Source organism: Periophthalmus magnuspinnatus, chromosome 14 (genome assembly GCF_009829125.3).
Source record: "Periophthalmus magnuspinnatus isolate fPerMag1 chromosome 14, fPerMag1.2.pri, whole genome shotgun sequence".
Classification (NCBI taxonomy): Eukaryota; Metazoa; Chordata; class Actinopteri; order Gobiiformes; family Gobiidae; genus Periophthalmus; species Periophthalmus magnuspinnatus.
The window spans coordinates 25061115-25074861 of NC_047139.1; the positions used below are offsets into that span (position 1 = coordinate 25061115).

The 13747-nt window shown below is 39.0% G+C and overlaps 3 protein-coding genes across 3 annotated transcripts; all 3 read right to left on the reverse strand.

Moving 5' to 3' along the window:
• Positions 1-64: 64 nt before the first annotated feature.
• On the reverse strand, positions 65-1869 carry banf1 (BAF nuclear assembly factor 1). Its single transcript, XM_033978362.2, has 3 exons — positions 1805-1869; positions 1145-1295; positions 65-892 (listed from the first exon to the last, which is right to left on the reverse strand). Exons 2-3 carry the CDS (start codon positions 1268-1270, stop codon positions 746-748), a joined length of 273 nt encoding a protein of 90 aa, XP_033834253.1. The 5' UTR covers positions 1271-1295; positions 1805-1869; the 3' UTR covers positions 65-745.
• A 555-nt stretch (positions 1870-2424) lies between these two features.
• On the reverse strand, positions 2425-4747 carry prdx5 (peroxiredoxin 5). The gene is made up of 6 exons (XM_033978347.2): positions 4423-4747; positions 3374-3508; positions 3166-3297; positions 3045-3083; positions 2895-2959; positions 2425-2811 (listed from the first exon to the last, which is right to left on the reverse strand). The coding sequence occupies exons 1-6, from the start codon at positions 4525-4527 to the stop codon at positions 2706-2708; spliced, it is 582 nt and encodes a 193-aa protein (XP_033834238.1). The 5' UTR covers positions 4528-4747; the 3' UTR covers positions 2425-2705.
• A 176-nt stretch (positions 4748-4923) lies between these two features.
• Positions 4924-13487, reverse strand: esrra (estrogen-related receptor alpha). Its single transcript, XM_033978247.2, has 8 exons — positions 13235-13487; positions 11829-11903; positions 9204-9587; positions 8850-8966; positions 8656-8769; positions 8340-8507; positions 7692-7961; positions 4924-7579 (listed from the first exon to the last, which is right to left on the reverse strand). Exons 3-8 carry the CDS (start codon positions 9580-9582, stop codon positions 7326-7328), a joined length of 1302 nt encoding a protein of 433 aa, XP_033834138.1. The 5' UTR covers positions 9583-9587; positions 11829-11903; positions 13235-13487; the 3' UTR covers positions 4924-7325.
• Positions 13488-13747: the final 260 nt, after the last annotated feature.

A 13747-nucleotide genomic window follows, 5' to 3' on the forward strand; every position in this document is an offset into this window, starting at 1 on the left:
AAAATAAAAACACTTTTGTACAAGGTCCCTTTTACATATTTTTGAAACAAGCACGCCAAGGCAGTCAGATTATGTAGTTGCTTTATTTTCACCAAAAGCTAAAATGACATTTGAAGGAACAAAATCAACCAGTGTTGTAAGTTTTGAGGCTATTCCTGTAATATAAAAATCAATCTATTCTGTTGTTAGGGTTTCCCAAAGCCTACAACACGCAATCAATAAAACAGTGTTGCACCGTACGTGTGACTAAACAGTGAAAATGTACAACGTTACATCTGCTCTTCTGTGGCAATGAAGAGTAGATGGAAATAAGGCAAATTCTAAACAGGGAAATACACACTACTTAAATTGTTTTTCATTGAATACATTCTATGAAAAGATATATTTAAAAGTAACGTTCAGTTTCAGGTTTAAACATTGTTTTTTGTACAGCATGTTAAAATTCTCAGTGAGGCGATCAAACAAGGCCTTACTCTTATCAATTCAAACTTGTGGCAATTGAATTATTTCAACGATTACAAACTGTTTTGCTCTCCTAAAATGTGTTTGTGAAATCAACCTGCACAGTCATCACTCTAAATTTCAGGTTGCATCTTATAAAGCAAACATTTGCGATGTAATTACTTGTGTACATTAAACTCGGCAATTTCAATATGCCATATGCATGTGTGGTACTTCATGTGTGTGAATTAAAATAGAAGAGGTAATGTATCGATTGTGAAATAGAAAATAACATGAGCACAGATTATAGGAAGGAATCGCACCATTCCTTTAGACAGTTTGCGCAGTCCTTTGCCTGTTTGGAATTGGCTCCACAGGCTTCCTTCATCCAATCAAGAAAAAGCTCTTCATCTTTCTTTAGCACTAGAAACTGACCCAGGACAACATACGCCTGTGAAGAAATGCAAAAAGGTAAGATTATAAACATGACTTCTGAAGAACTAGTTAATCAGGTATAACTTCTACACTTCATCACCTCAACCACCACTGAAAGATACAAAATTAGATAATGGTAACTGAATACTAGGAATGTTTATAGCTATTCCTTATTTTACATTTTTAATACTACAGAAAAAAATACTTCAATCTGTCTACTACTTCAATCTATGCGAGGTCCCAAATGTAAAACGCACACAGCTCTTACCTTGTCAAAGCCTTTCTCCTCCAATCTTCCACCCAGGACATCTCCAACTCCAGCCAGAGCCGTCACAGGCTTGTCTGCCATGGGCTCTGCCACAAAGTTCCTGTGCTTTTGGGATGTGGACGACATGGTTGCTTTGAAGACCAGTCACGCTCTGGGAGGACAAAATACACTAATCAAAAAAACACAAAGGAGGCGCACCCTCATTCCCCATTATTATGTTGAAACTGTGAGTAGAAAAAAAAATATACCTTGAGTCAATATGAAAGGTCTGATATGAATGATTGCTTTAGTTCAACAAGTTAGTGAGGCACACCCCCTATTGAAATGCGCGCCCAGCAGACCCTGTGCTAAAGCATAACGCACATTTACTGGTTTAGAGGAAGGAAGGCTGCTTTCACTTTCCATTTACTGCTGGTTCATAAGAGGGTGTGCACTCTATTTTTAAAATGCCGACTAATGCCCAAAGAACGTTTGTCTAAACGTGTTGCACTGGTTGAAACGCTAATGCTAAATGCTAAATTGGGCATTTTGGGCGCCTACTTCAAGCTACTGCTATTTCATCAAAGAATCATAACTTTAATGAGAAGAGACACCGATTAACCCACAGACTTTATACAGCACAGACAGACAAATCTATAACTAACGCTAACTACCGCTTACCTTGCTTTAGTGTATCTTATCTCTACAATCCGGACAGAAAAGACACGGTCCGCACAGTTCGAAGCAGCTTCTTGTCCAGCGACCCACAATGCACTGCAACAAGCGACGTGATGACGTTACAGTTTGATTTCGCCCTGATTTTAAACTCGTGGGTTAGTGCCTATTTTGAGAGTTTAAGATTATATAATCAAAACGAGAACTTCTTTCATACTCAGAAAACAAAACAAAAAAAGTGACCCTAGTCCCTTCTTATTTCCTCGCACTGGCCATTACCTGGTCCTTTAAGAGCAGGCACTTTATAAAACATTTAGGTCATCATGTTACCCTTTTATTTAGAAAAGTCAAAAGTTGCTAAAAACAACGCATTAACGGTGTTAGTTTCACTTTCGTCAAGACAAACGTTACTCCTCTTTACCACACTGCTGTTTTACACTAATGAAACTGCTGCACATTTTATCAGGTTTGTAAAGCTGTAGTGTATTGTTTGTATGTATGTATCATACTTTTGTATATTTATGCAGAATTGTTGTTTTGGAGCTTGGATGATGTAGGTTTGTGACTGGACAAACAATTTTGTTAAACACAGTGTATGATTTAAAACCATATCTGAATTTTATTCTTATTATGGGACTTGATTTCTGTGTATGGTCTGTACCGATTTTAGTCCACACACAGTATGTGATACACACACACACACAAAGAGAGAGTGACTATTGTTGACATACTTTATGGTTATGGCTTTGAATGAAGCATTTTATGATACAAGTAACAGTCCGAAGCAAGCTCCCTCTTCAAGTATATAATCATTGTGCGTGTTTGTTTTCTGAACACCCTCACAATTCCAATAATATTTGCATCAGGTTTTAGGAAAGCAACTTATATAATTCACACTTTACTGTAACTACAGGTCAGACAAAATTGAGGAAGCCAGACTGCAAGTCAACCCCGTGCCATCAGGCTCCACATTGATCTTCTTCACGATACCATCCTCAACCAGCATGGCATATCTGAAACACAGCATACATAACTCAAAAACATGGGTCAAACTCATTTGATCATATTTTTATAACACAATACAATTTTAAAATACCTCTTTGATCGTTTATTTCCAAGAATCTGTACAAGTTGCTCATTGTCAAGTATCAAATCAACCTCCTAAAACACAAATAGAAAATGATATAAAATGCAAATTTAAAATCAAAATACAAGAACCATAGCCCTATAACAATTGAAGAGTTACTTTAGTAAAGGCTCCAGTGGGATCAGCTAGCATTCGGACCTGTGGAAGCAGCACTGCAGTTAGTCACAATGATCATTAAACCCTACCATTCATTTTGTTACGCTTATGTGATAGTAAATACCTTGCCATCAGCTCCCTGATCCTTTCCCCAAGCAGCCATGACAAATGCATCATTCACAGAGATACAAGCTATCTCTTGAATTCCTTTAGCCTTCAACTCCGCTGCCTGTTGCACAAAACCTGGGAGATGTGTCTAAAACCAGCACAAACTGTTTAGTATTGTATGAAAACATAATGCAAGTCATATTTAAAAACAGAATTGAGCAAACCTTGGAGCATCCAGGTGTAAAAGCCCCAGGAACAGCAAAGAGAATTCCCTTCTTTCCTTTGAAAAGTTTATCCATTGCCACTGTATTTCCAGGCTCACCCTCTTGGACCTCCACTGCTGGAAGCGGGGCACCAACCTGGCAAGATAATTGGGTGAGAATTAAGCACATTTGATACCAGAAGTTCTGAAAACACCAAATAAGAAAAACTTCATTAAACCACAAAGCTCTATGACTATGGCAGTGTTTGGCCACTGGAGGGCGTTAGACATGAGTCGACCAAGGGCTTTCTATCCGCAGGGGTACACTTTATTTTACATTGTTAAAAAGACCTCGCAATACAACCCTTTCATTGTTGTATTGTGTAGGGTAGGTCTATCATGTCCACTGGGATCTACACATGGGAATCAATTTGTTGAAAAAAAAAAAAAGAAAAAAAAAAAGCCTAGTACAGCTGTTCACTGAAGAACAGTTTGGTTAAATAAATAAATAAATAAATAAATAAAAGAAAAACAAAATAAATCAAATATAAAAATAACATAAATAATGATAATAAATAGCTAAATATATAAATAAATAAATGTTGTAGGGTACAGTAGAAGAACGCAAGGAAACATTGAGGGCATGGCAAAAGAAAAATAAACTGTGTCAACTGGACAAAACGACACGAAACGTCTTCACTCCCACTGCGTTTTGTCGAGTTGACACATTTTATTTTTCTTTTACGATGGATCAGACCTGAACGACTGAGGGATTACACAGATATTGAGGGCATGGTTTTACTATGACATTACGCAGTCTATGTTAGAGACCAGGCTTAGTTTAGGCTGCCATTAAAAGCCTCAAAATAAAATCTGCGCACAATTTGATGCGAACTTCCTGATAAACTAAACGAAGTGAATTTGAGTGATGGCGATTCAATGGGCGATAGGCTTTGCTACGACGAAGACACTGGGAAAACTAGACCAGAGGATCTTCCATTCATCAGACGCTGTTGTTAGTATCCTTATGTAATCGTGTAGTCTCATTATACTCTCGATGAACGCACTAACCTGAATCGGCATTTTGGTGACAGAAGAGGTGTGCAGCGGCCTTGCAAGGTGAACAGCCCGTGTGCCTCTCAAGAGCTTAATAGAAAACATGACGACTCCTCGCATGCGCTTATATACTACTGCCGACCACCGACTTTTACGCACGGACTGTAGCGCGCCGCGTCCACTGGCGGACACTCGTGGACCTATATACTCGTGTCCTCTGTTTCGGACAAACCACAAGTCTCAAATTTGCCGAGTGTCCTACTTAGAGTTGACTTTTAACTTAACCTAGCTTCCAGACAGACGCAGGCCAGCTCAATGTTTTACTGCGCCATCTGGTTGCAAATGCCTGCACATACACTGCGGGATTGGAACTCATTTGGTCTCATGAAGTTTGACTCTTGCGATTAGTTAATTAATGCAATTTAATCTAGGAAGGACACTCAGTTTATTTATATGTCACCCTGTTTTTCTCATTTCTCACATTCACTCATTCATGCATAATCACCAGTAGGAATAGATTGTGGTGGTGTGCCAATTTATTACAACACAAAGCACCTACAAATAACTCACTCTTTGTGACAGAGTGATAGAGATCACTTTTCACAGTGATTTTTATGTGAACATGTTCAGACAAAGACAACAAACAAATAAAATTGCCTACACAGTGACATTTACAACCAATACCACACAGAAAATAAACCAGGTTCAAAAACATTAAATTGAGTAAAAAATAGAATTTAATCAATTAAATAGTCTTTCAAAGTACAAACATTGATTTGAAGCACTACATATTAAGTAGCTATTCTTTGCCATGTTAAATTTGCACTGATGCTATACAAGAATATGAGGTTTGGTAAATTATTGTATTGCTCATTTATTTTAATGCGCACATATTATATAGACCCTACAAATGACTTGGTTTACCCCCTTCAAATCTCACCCACCCAACATACAAAGTGAACCAGGCTCAACATCTGGATTCTGAGTGATACCAAAAACCCAACCTGTGATGTGTGTCAGTGAACATTATTTTGTTGTTGGTTGTAGGGACCAAGAAAATATGGAAGTGAAATTAAAAGTAGAAAAAGAAGAAAGAAAGATTCCCAGTAGTTTAGAGCTTGTAATAAATGACCTGCAGTGCTCTGAGCTACTGTCCGAGAATATACACTGAATAACTTATTAGATATTGTAGAATGTAGGCCAACATTTTGTGAAATATTTTATACCATGTTCAGTGAAGATGCTATGTGAAATGAAAACAAGAGCTTGAGAGATGTATTCCAAACATCAAATACCTGAACAAAATAAAAACACTAGTTGTTTGGCCATCTGGCACACTGCCCTCTGAGGTAGCCCTGTAGCCTGATCCCAGACAATCATGTTCAACAAAGATACAACTTGCATAAAAAAAAAAAAAAAAAAATGAATTCAAAACATTCAGTTTGATCAGCTTAATCATAGTACCAACCCCAGAACAGTGCCCATGCTCAAGTAAAAATACCTTCATGTGAATGCAGTTTAGTTGTTTTATATACAAATTTTAGTGCGCCAAAAGTTGCATGAACACAGTACAAATAACAGGGACATTTATAACATCTGCTGGCTTTATTTTTCCATAATAAATTGCATGTTTCTACCAATTTAAATGGAACTATGAATGGTTAAATAACTACAGGCCCCTGGGCCTCTACGTACAGTATCGCTTGTCTGATGTTCATATCAAATAGCTGTAGAAGTAATTTGAAACTCTCATAATGAGAAAAAAACTAACTGAAAGAGGGATTTGAGGGATGACACAATGTTAACATCTAAAAGTGATCATAGTTTTTGTTTTACTTAAGTGTGTTGCCCTGAACTCATTATAGACATGTTTGTTGGAGCAATGTAAAGGAGGGTTCTAATTTAAAATGCTCCATTACTTGGTGCAGAAAATTGTTACAACCTCACGGGTTTATTATACATACAGGCCTCACCAAACTGGTCACCAACACTTATACAAATTCCAAAAAGTACCGCTGTTCAAACTAAAATTTTGAAAAAAGAAAAAAAAAAGAACTTTCAGGTATTTAGCTCCTGCCTCCACAAGGGGTCACTGTGTTGGGCATATCACCTCCACCTATTCAGTTTGGCAGTGGGATTTTTAGAAACTACAGTGAATATATTACTATGGGTAGAACTCATTATCTGTGCATATTTTTTTTTTTTTTTATATTTATACGCACATCAACAGATCTCTTCAATTGCACAGTTTTATAAAGCATTATGTTGTACACAAAAGGTTTACAGCTCTGATTTCAAAGCGGAGCTAACAGGCTCTGCATCTATAAACCAGCGTTTCAAGCCCAAACAAACAGCTCTTGGAGTCTTGAGCAGTTGTAAACAACTGTATATGGACATGAAAATCTAATCTTTTATCCACATTTTAAATGTGACAACAATTAAGCCATTATATTGCTTTTACTATATTGCAAGTAATTCCTATGAATTTGCCTACAATGGCACACTAATCTACAGTGAACACAAGCACTTTATGTGCATGTCAATCTGACCCTTCACTGGACCCTCTTTTGCTTAAAACATTTTACTATGGCTTCTATGAGGAGATTGCATTATTATAAGTCTTAACAGCAATGATTGCAATTTGCGCCTCCTCCAGTGGTTCATTGTTGTGAACACAAAATAAAGTACCGGTAGTAGTCAGGTCGGGTTCCTACATCAGTTGGTATTAATGATTTAGAAGCCACATAATGAAATTTGATGGTGACCATCTCGCCAGAAGCAGCCAAAACAAAGTTCTTGGACTACTTTTACTGTAGCAGCTCAAAGGGGAATGTTCTGCTGCTTAATTACTCTCTAGTGTTATTTCTTCATCGTCTTGAATATCTCTGTTGGTCTCACAAAATCAGTTTTGTTCTGCTCTAAGGAGAGTCCATCATGGCTTCCAGCATTTCCAGGAATAGTTTGTGCATGGGTACCCCTCCTCGCGTCTTAATGCTGTAGAAGGTGTTGAGCGCCCGGCCTGCAGTCTGTCTTAATAGAGGCAATGTTAAAAGGAGGCGTCCTGCCCGCTGGGGGTCGTCTGGGCGTCGCTGACATTCAAGCTCCAGCAGAGCTTGGTGCAGTAGGTCCCGCAGCTTTTGCACAGCTTCCATGTCCTCAATGTAAACTGAATCTAGCATAACACAAAGATAGGAAGAAAGTTACGATAATGTATCATTAACTCGTACAATTTACTCTCATCCCACACAATCAAAGCCGTTACCAAATTCTCAAAGTTACAATACCTGAGTTGGTGAGAGCAATGGCTTTTAGCATAACAAACTCTTCCCGGTCCAAGTTGAGGGTGCGGAAACGTCGGGCCAGTTGACTAATAGCTGCATTTAGTTCAGTTAGTCCCGCAGCTCGTGACATCTCTTCATCAAGGACAAAGTCTTCCGCAAACACTACCTCATCCTCACAACCTAGGGAACGATACGCAACACCCAAAACCAGCACCTCCAGCCAAACGGACTGCAGCACTGACATCTGGTCTGCCAGGGACAATGACAAGAAGCCTGCAGGAGACCAGACAGATGGACAGAAAATGCAATCTCAATGCACAGCAGGAAATAGGTCATTAGTTTGACTATGCACATTCACTACGATTTGCTATGGCTTGGTAAAATATGCATTTCCTTACTGCTATATGAGTTTGGTTTATTCTGGATATAGAGTACATTCTTCACTCTCAACTAATCAAAGTTTGTGAACTGTTTGCCCAAGCACAAAAACATGCACTATGCAGTAGATAGAGCATCAGAAAGTTAAACTACATTGGACTCTACACTCCTTACATCTGATTAGGTTGATTTTTATTGCTAATCCTGTACACTATTAATTACCTTTTTTATAGAACATAAAATTTTATTGGGTTTTTGCACCACTATCCATACCAGGAATGTGTTTGGCCCAGCCAATGATGACGACCAGTTCTCGGTCAGCCAGGTCACAGAGGGTGGTTAGTGTACGCTGAGCTGTGTCGGGCTGCAGTGGGTCCGGCATGGCAAATAATTTTTCAGGCTCTGCCACAAGCAGATGGGACACAATGATGTTGGAGGAACCTGAAAAAAAAAAATCATGAGTAAAACAGAAAAACATATACAATCTATGAGATTGTCCTAAAAACACATTTTTAAATATTTATCAATTTGCCAAATTATCTGCACTAGAAGCATTGTGTTGTAATGGTTGTCAGAAAAGTCATGTCACCTTTTTCACTCTCCTTGGTGAGTGGCAATGGGGCATTCTGGTATGTAGCATTTTCCACATCTGGTCGTCTCTTGTACTTTTGTCTTCCACCTCTGACTCTATCAAGGCGAACTCCTAAATAATAATAAAGCGTATTCAAATCAAATCCAATAAAATTAATCAAAGTTATAAGTCTGCATACAATTGGCACTCACCCTCTTTTAACATGCCTACTTTGAGGCACTTGGTGAAGCGGCATGCCTGGCAAGCCTTTCTACGCCTTTTGGTGATTTCACACTCATTTGATGCTGGACAGCTGTACTCAATGTTACCTACAATGGAAAAGGAATTGCATTATTAAAATGGCTGGGTTAGGCTAGATACAAAATATATACATTTCTGGTTTTAATTTCACTGTAATTAGGTGCAGAAGGCTCCTTGTTTCAACTTATTATATAATACTCATAATGTTCATTCAGATGTAATGTAAACTTTAAATGTAAACATTTATACCATTACGCTGTCTGATAAGAAAAAGCTACAGTTACCAAATCACACTAGCACCCAACCTTGGATGGTTCTCTTGAAGAAAGCTTTGCAGGCTTCACATGAGGCAACACCGTAGTGGTAACCGGAGGCAACATCACCACAAACTAAACACAGCCGTTTGGGTAGTGTACTGAGGGCATACTTGCAGCGGCCCGCCCCATTTCCAGTGGAGCCTTCTTCAGCTACATCACCACCTTCGTCCTTAAAGTGACAACGTAAAGCTGGTGTGTAGAGAGGAGGAGAGTACCGCTTAGCACTGTCTCCTCTAGTCCCACCACCTCCACTCTGTGATGAGTCTGAGGAGGCTCCACCGGGACTGGTGCGTCCTCCTCCACCACCCTCTGGACTACTGGGCTCTGCCTTTATGTACACGTCGGAACGGCGCTCTCTGGAAGACATGATGCCTGTTGGAAATAAAAACATCACAATGAGTAAAAATGATTGACACAAGTGATCTTTCAAAACAGCTTCATCGGCTGCACTGGCAGTTTCATTAAAATGTAGTGGACAACTGTGGTGATATCTTCTTTATCCAAAGCAGAGGATAACCAGTATTGAGATGGCAGTGACAGCATAAAGGTCACTAATACCACCAAACCATGCCAAGTGCAATGTTTTGAGAGACAAACAGTCAAATGTAAAAACAAACAAAACAGTACATTAATGTAGTTGGAACAATGTTTTGAAAATGCACTGACACTATAGTTTTGAAGGCATGTTTCCGTGTGGTCAGCTATATGCTCCTACATTTTCAGATTATGGATTTACTTTGAACACAGAGCAGTAGTAACAGAAGTAGTTGTAGGTTGAGTACAAAAGTAAAAGCTTAATGTACATGACTTGGAGTTTGCCCTCAGCTCATTACTAACAGTGGAGGGTTAAAGCAGTCTTTGTGTAGTTTTAATTCATCTCAACCTATTGGCTCACTTTAGTCGCCAGCTTTATTGTAGTGCAATCATAATATTCACAGCATTCAGAAGAGATTTACAATTAAAGTCTACAAGTTAAGCAAATTATAATAATAAATAAAATAAAATAAAATGACACGGGCCATGTGTGCCACGGGACGATCACCAGTGGGAGCAAACACGAGGACAAGTACAAAATGCAAAACTACTCAACAGCCAAGGAGTTCATTTCACTTAATGTTTATTTTGTATTAGTATTTATATGTATCGTTGTGCAATCAGGCTCAATGCTGTCATAAAAGGGGTGAATTAGCCAGTGTTATAGGCTGCTTGTAGCATCAAATGCGAAAGGTAACTGGCTTAGCAGCAGATAGCCACAGCTAGCTGGATAGCTTTTGTTAGCTAATGCTAGTGTTAACTGAACCTGAGACATCAAAGCACTGCGAGGTAACTCTACCCAAAGTATTTTCGTACACAACACGTTAAGTTACATCTTACCTGACGTGACGGTATCTATATTTTCAATTATCTGCTCGCCCTCCTGATTTCATTATTCAGATTTAGTTGATTTTGTACCCTTGTTAGCTAACTCGTGTCGGTTGGTTGTGTTGTGATGGGCCGGGCTACAGTCGGCTTGCTATAAAAACAGCTGGGAGGTAATAAAGGCTCAAGTAACTTTTACTGTGCTCTTCCCTTTGTTTACAGGCAACACCACTTTGAGCACGCTGTTCCACCACACACAAACCCTACTGTGTCATCATGTACTAACAAATACAGCTTGTTATTAATATTAAACTAATCACAAATATTGAATTTGAATAAATAGAAGAATAAATCTGTGATGAAAGAGTCCCATAAAGTGCTCTTGTTGTCTGGGTTTACTACATGGTTTCCTTTAATAGTGTCTCTGTGGCCACTTAATAATGAGCGGCTATGATTTATCTGCCCTTTGCCTCCTTCAAAGTGATGTCTTATTTAGTTTTCACTTTGCGTGTGTCTGTTCTTCAGATGATCTGAAAATCCAAGGTGACACTTTTCCAGGCACCTCTCCTTTGTAGAAGGTTATCAACCACTGCACAACGGTAAGCATATTAAGCTTCTGCACCAGTCCTCTTTCTGAATGTGGTTAGAATAGCATGGTGCATAGTGGATTTTGTTTAGATTATCTGTATACTATTGATTTGAACCAAAATGTAATGTGAGCAAAGGGTTTGATAACAATAATCAGATGATATTTAAAACAATACATTAGAAATGTGCTAAAATGTGCCCGTACATAACTTGGTTAAGGTTCAAGTGTCACACAAAAGGTGAATGGACTATAAAATCAACCACAAAAGCGTAGACATATCACTATCTACCTTAATTTGGAGGTTACACTAGACATTTCTTGTAAAAGCCAAAGTTTAATCTGTCTATGGATCAGACCTGGACGACTGAGGGATTACACATACACTAGACATTTCTGTTCCTTTTTAAGATTTTTTTGTAGACGATATACTCCTGATTATAATTTTGCATCTCCAAAACAACAATTGTAATTGTAATTTTCTTATTTATCTTCCACCTCTAATGGGAGCATCTCACTGGATACCTGGGCCATGTTGAAAGTTGATGTCACGTTAAGATATTGCATTTATAACAGTCTGCAGGATTGACATGCAGGCAGCACAGTGGTTTAAATGGCTGCAATAAAATTCATGCTTTGGTGTTTAGGGTTACCTGATGTGCACTGACCTGGGGTAGAAAGTTTATGACAGCTTTGTCCAATGATAGCTCAGTGAAATATGATTGTTTTGAAGGTCAGGACATCTGAAAAAAAAAAAAGAAAACGTGTCATTAACTTAATCAAAGATCTCACAACCATGTTTAGCATTGATTATTATTATTCTATTGCACTACTGCACACTAGGGTATAAGATTATGTTATGTTCGTATTCCAAAGTTCACACTTCTAAAAGGGTATTTACGTTCCAGTATAGAGGCAGTTTGTTATTACAACACCTAACTAAATGTATGTGTACAGATTTTGCACAAGTCCTGGTCCCTCCCCCTTACATGCACCACACACTCCAAAGGTCACAGCCACAGGAATGCTTGAAGGACAGTCAGAGTGAAGCCAACACCTTGTCCCTCACTCATACAGCCTTGTATTGGTTGAAGTTTAGTAATAGCCCTGTAAATAATTAAGTGGCTTTGATACTTTTTTAGAGATAACCTAACTTTGCTCATTCCACTGTCGCTTCAGAGTGATTCTCTCAAGACAAGATTAAACACTATGGAGAGCGCTAGAACTACTTCTGCTATTACAATCATAAAATGCATTATCTTTTTGGACACGTCTCAGCAGTCACATGCAGGCTCAAAACAACATTTTGAATCCTTAAATTAACTTTTACCCTGCACCTTCATGCTACAGAGACGTCTAAATATCTTAAACCATTTCTACAGTTAATCTGATAGTTGCCATCACAGGTTGGGGGAGCTCTTTATCTCTGAATGTCACGCACCGATGAAACTATATTAAAGTCAGAATCAAGATTATACATGCGGCGCACGGGGGAGACAAGGAGAACAGCACCCAAGGGTGACCTTGCCTTACTGATCTCGGACCGGTGAGAGGTTAATTGCCAAAGTGGATTACACCTTGGCTATTATACCTTAAGATCAGCAGTCTCTATCCTGGTACTTGAGTCTTTGTAACTATGAAATTTCAGTGTTTTAGGACAAAGAGCTAAAATACCAGCGCTGCAAAGCCTGACAAGTAAGCAACTAGAGTTTTAAGTGCAAAACGCTAAGACTTAAATAAACACGTTTCAGCAACTCTTCTGGATTCCCATGCCCACACTTAATTAAAATAACCAAGTGTCAAAGCCGAGGACAATGTGACACTGTAATTTATAGGCTGTTAGGTGTAGTGTCAGCTGGGCTTTCGCAGCTTTTAGCCTAATGATAATTATTTTCACACAATATGTGCGTCTGCTGCATTTCCTACAGCTGCCATACCCCCAGCAGCGCAGCCTGTGCTCGCATACTTCTCACATAGCTTCCTCTATCTCAACAACCCGCATCGCAATAATTGGTTCACAAATATTAGCACGGTCTTTACAGACTGTATGCCAGGTGAAGGTGATGCTACTTACTGGTGCGTGCAGAAACATAGCAGTCTCGCTTGAAAGGTGAGTCCAGTCCACCGTCGGGTTAACCAATTTAGATCACCTCGGCAGCATCGCAGTAGGTCTTAAGATGTCCTTTAGTTGTGTGTTCAGTCACGACAGGACTACCCGCTGTCTTTATCCGTCTGTTCCGATCCGTACAGCGGCGTTATAAATTACCTTCTTCTGCTGCCAACACTGACGAGGTAGTCTGAGCGCCCCTGGATCTTTACCGAGGCAGCTTATGCGTATCCGGTGGGCTTTTCAAAATAAAAGCGTACATTGTGTACATGACGTTCAAAACTCGTGGATTAACAAAATACAGTAGAATAAGTGGTTAAAATATTAGTGTTTGTATATTATTCATCTGGAATTGTGGCATTTCCTACCTCAAACTGCTAAAATAAAATGTTATATAGCCCTCGTGGGGCTTTTATTGTAACAATGTTCAAATATATTCCTGTTTTTGCCGTGGGCTTCGGTTTTTTGATGACGTAGACC

Bases quoted from the DNA above. Each gene is read 5' to 3' on its own strand.
- banf1 (XM_033978362.2), bottom strand. From the start codon at position 1,270: ATGTCGTCCACATCCCAAAAGCACAGGAACTTTGTGGCAGAGCCCATG. The intron at 893-1,144 runs GTAAGAGCTGTG...ATTTCTTCACAG, and splicing joins AGGAGAAAGGCTTTGACAAG to GCGTATGTTGTCCTGGGTCA.
- prdx5 (XM_033978347.2), bottom strand. From the start codon at position 4,527: ATGCGAGGAGTCGTCATGTTTTCTATTAAGCTCTTGAGAGGCACACGG. The intron at 3,298-3,373 runs GTTTGCTCAATT...TGCTGGTTTTAG, and splicing joins TTACACCTGGATGCTCCAAG to ACACATCTCCCAGGTTTTGT. The intron at 2,812-2,894 runs GTATTTTAAAAT...GCTGTGTTTCAG, and splicing joins GGAAATAAACGATCAAAGAG to ATATGCCATGCTGGTTGAGG.
- esrra (XM_033978247.2), bottom strand. From the start codon at position 9,582: ATGTCTTCCAGAGAGCGCCGTTCCGACGTGTACATAAAGGCAGAGCCC. The intron at 7,962-8,339 runs GTATGGATAGTG...GGTCTCCTGCAG, and splicing joins CTGGGCCAAACACATTCCTG to GCTTCTTGTCATTGTCCCTG. The intron at 7,580-7,691 runs GTATTGTAACTT...GTGTTATGCTAG, and splicing joins CATTGCTCTCACCAACTCAG to ATTCAGTTTACATTGAGGAC.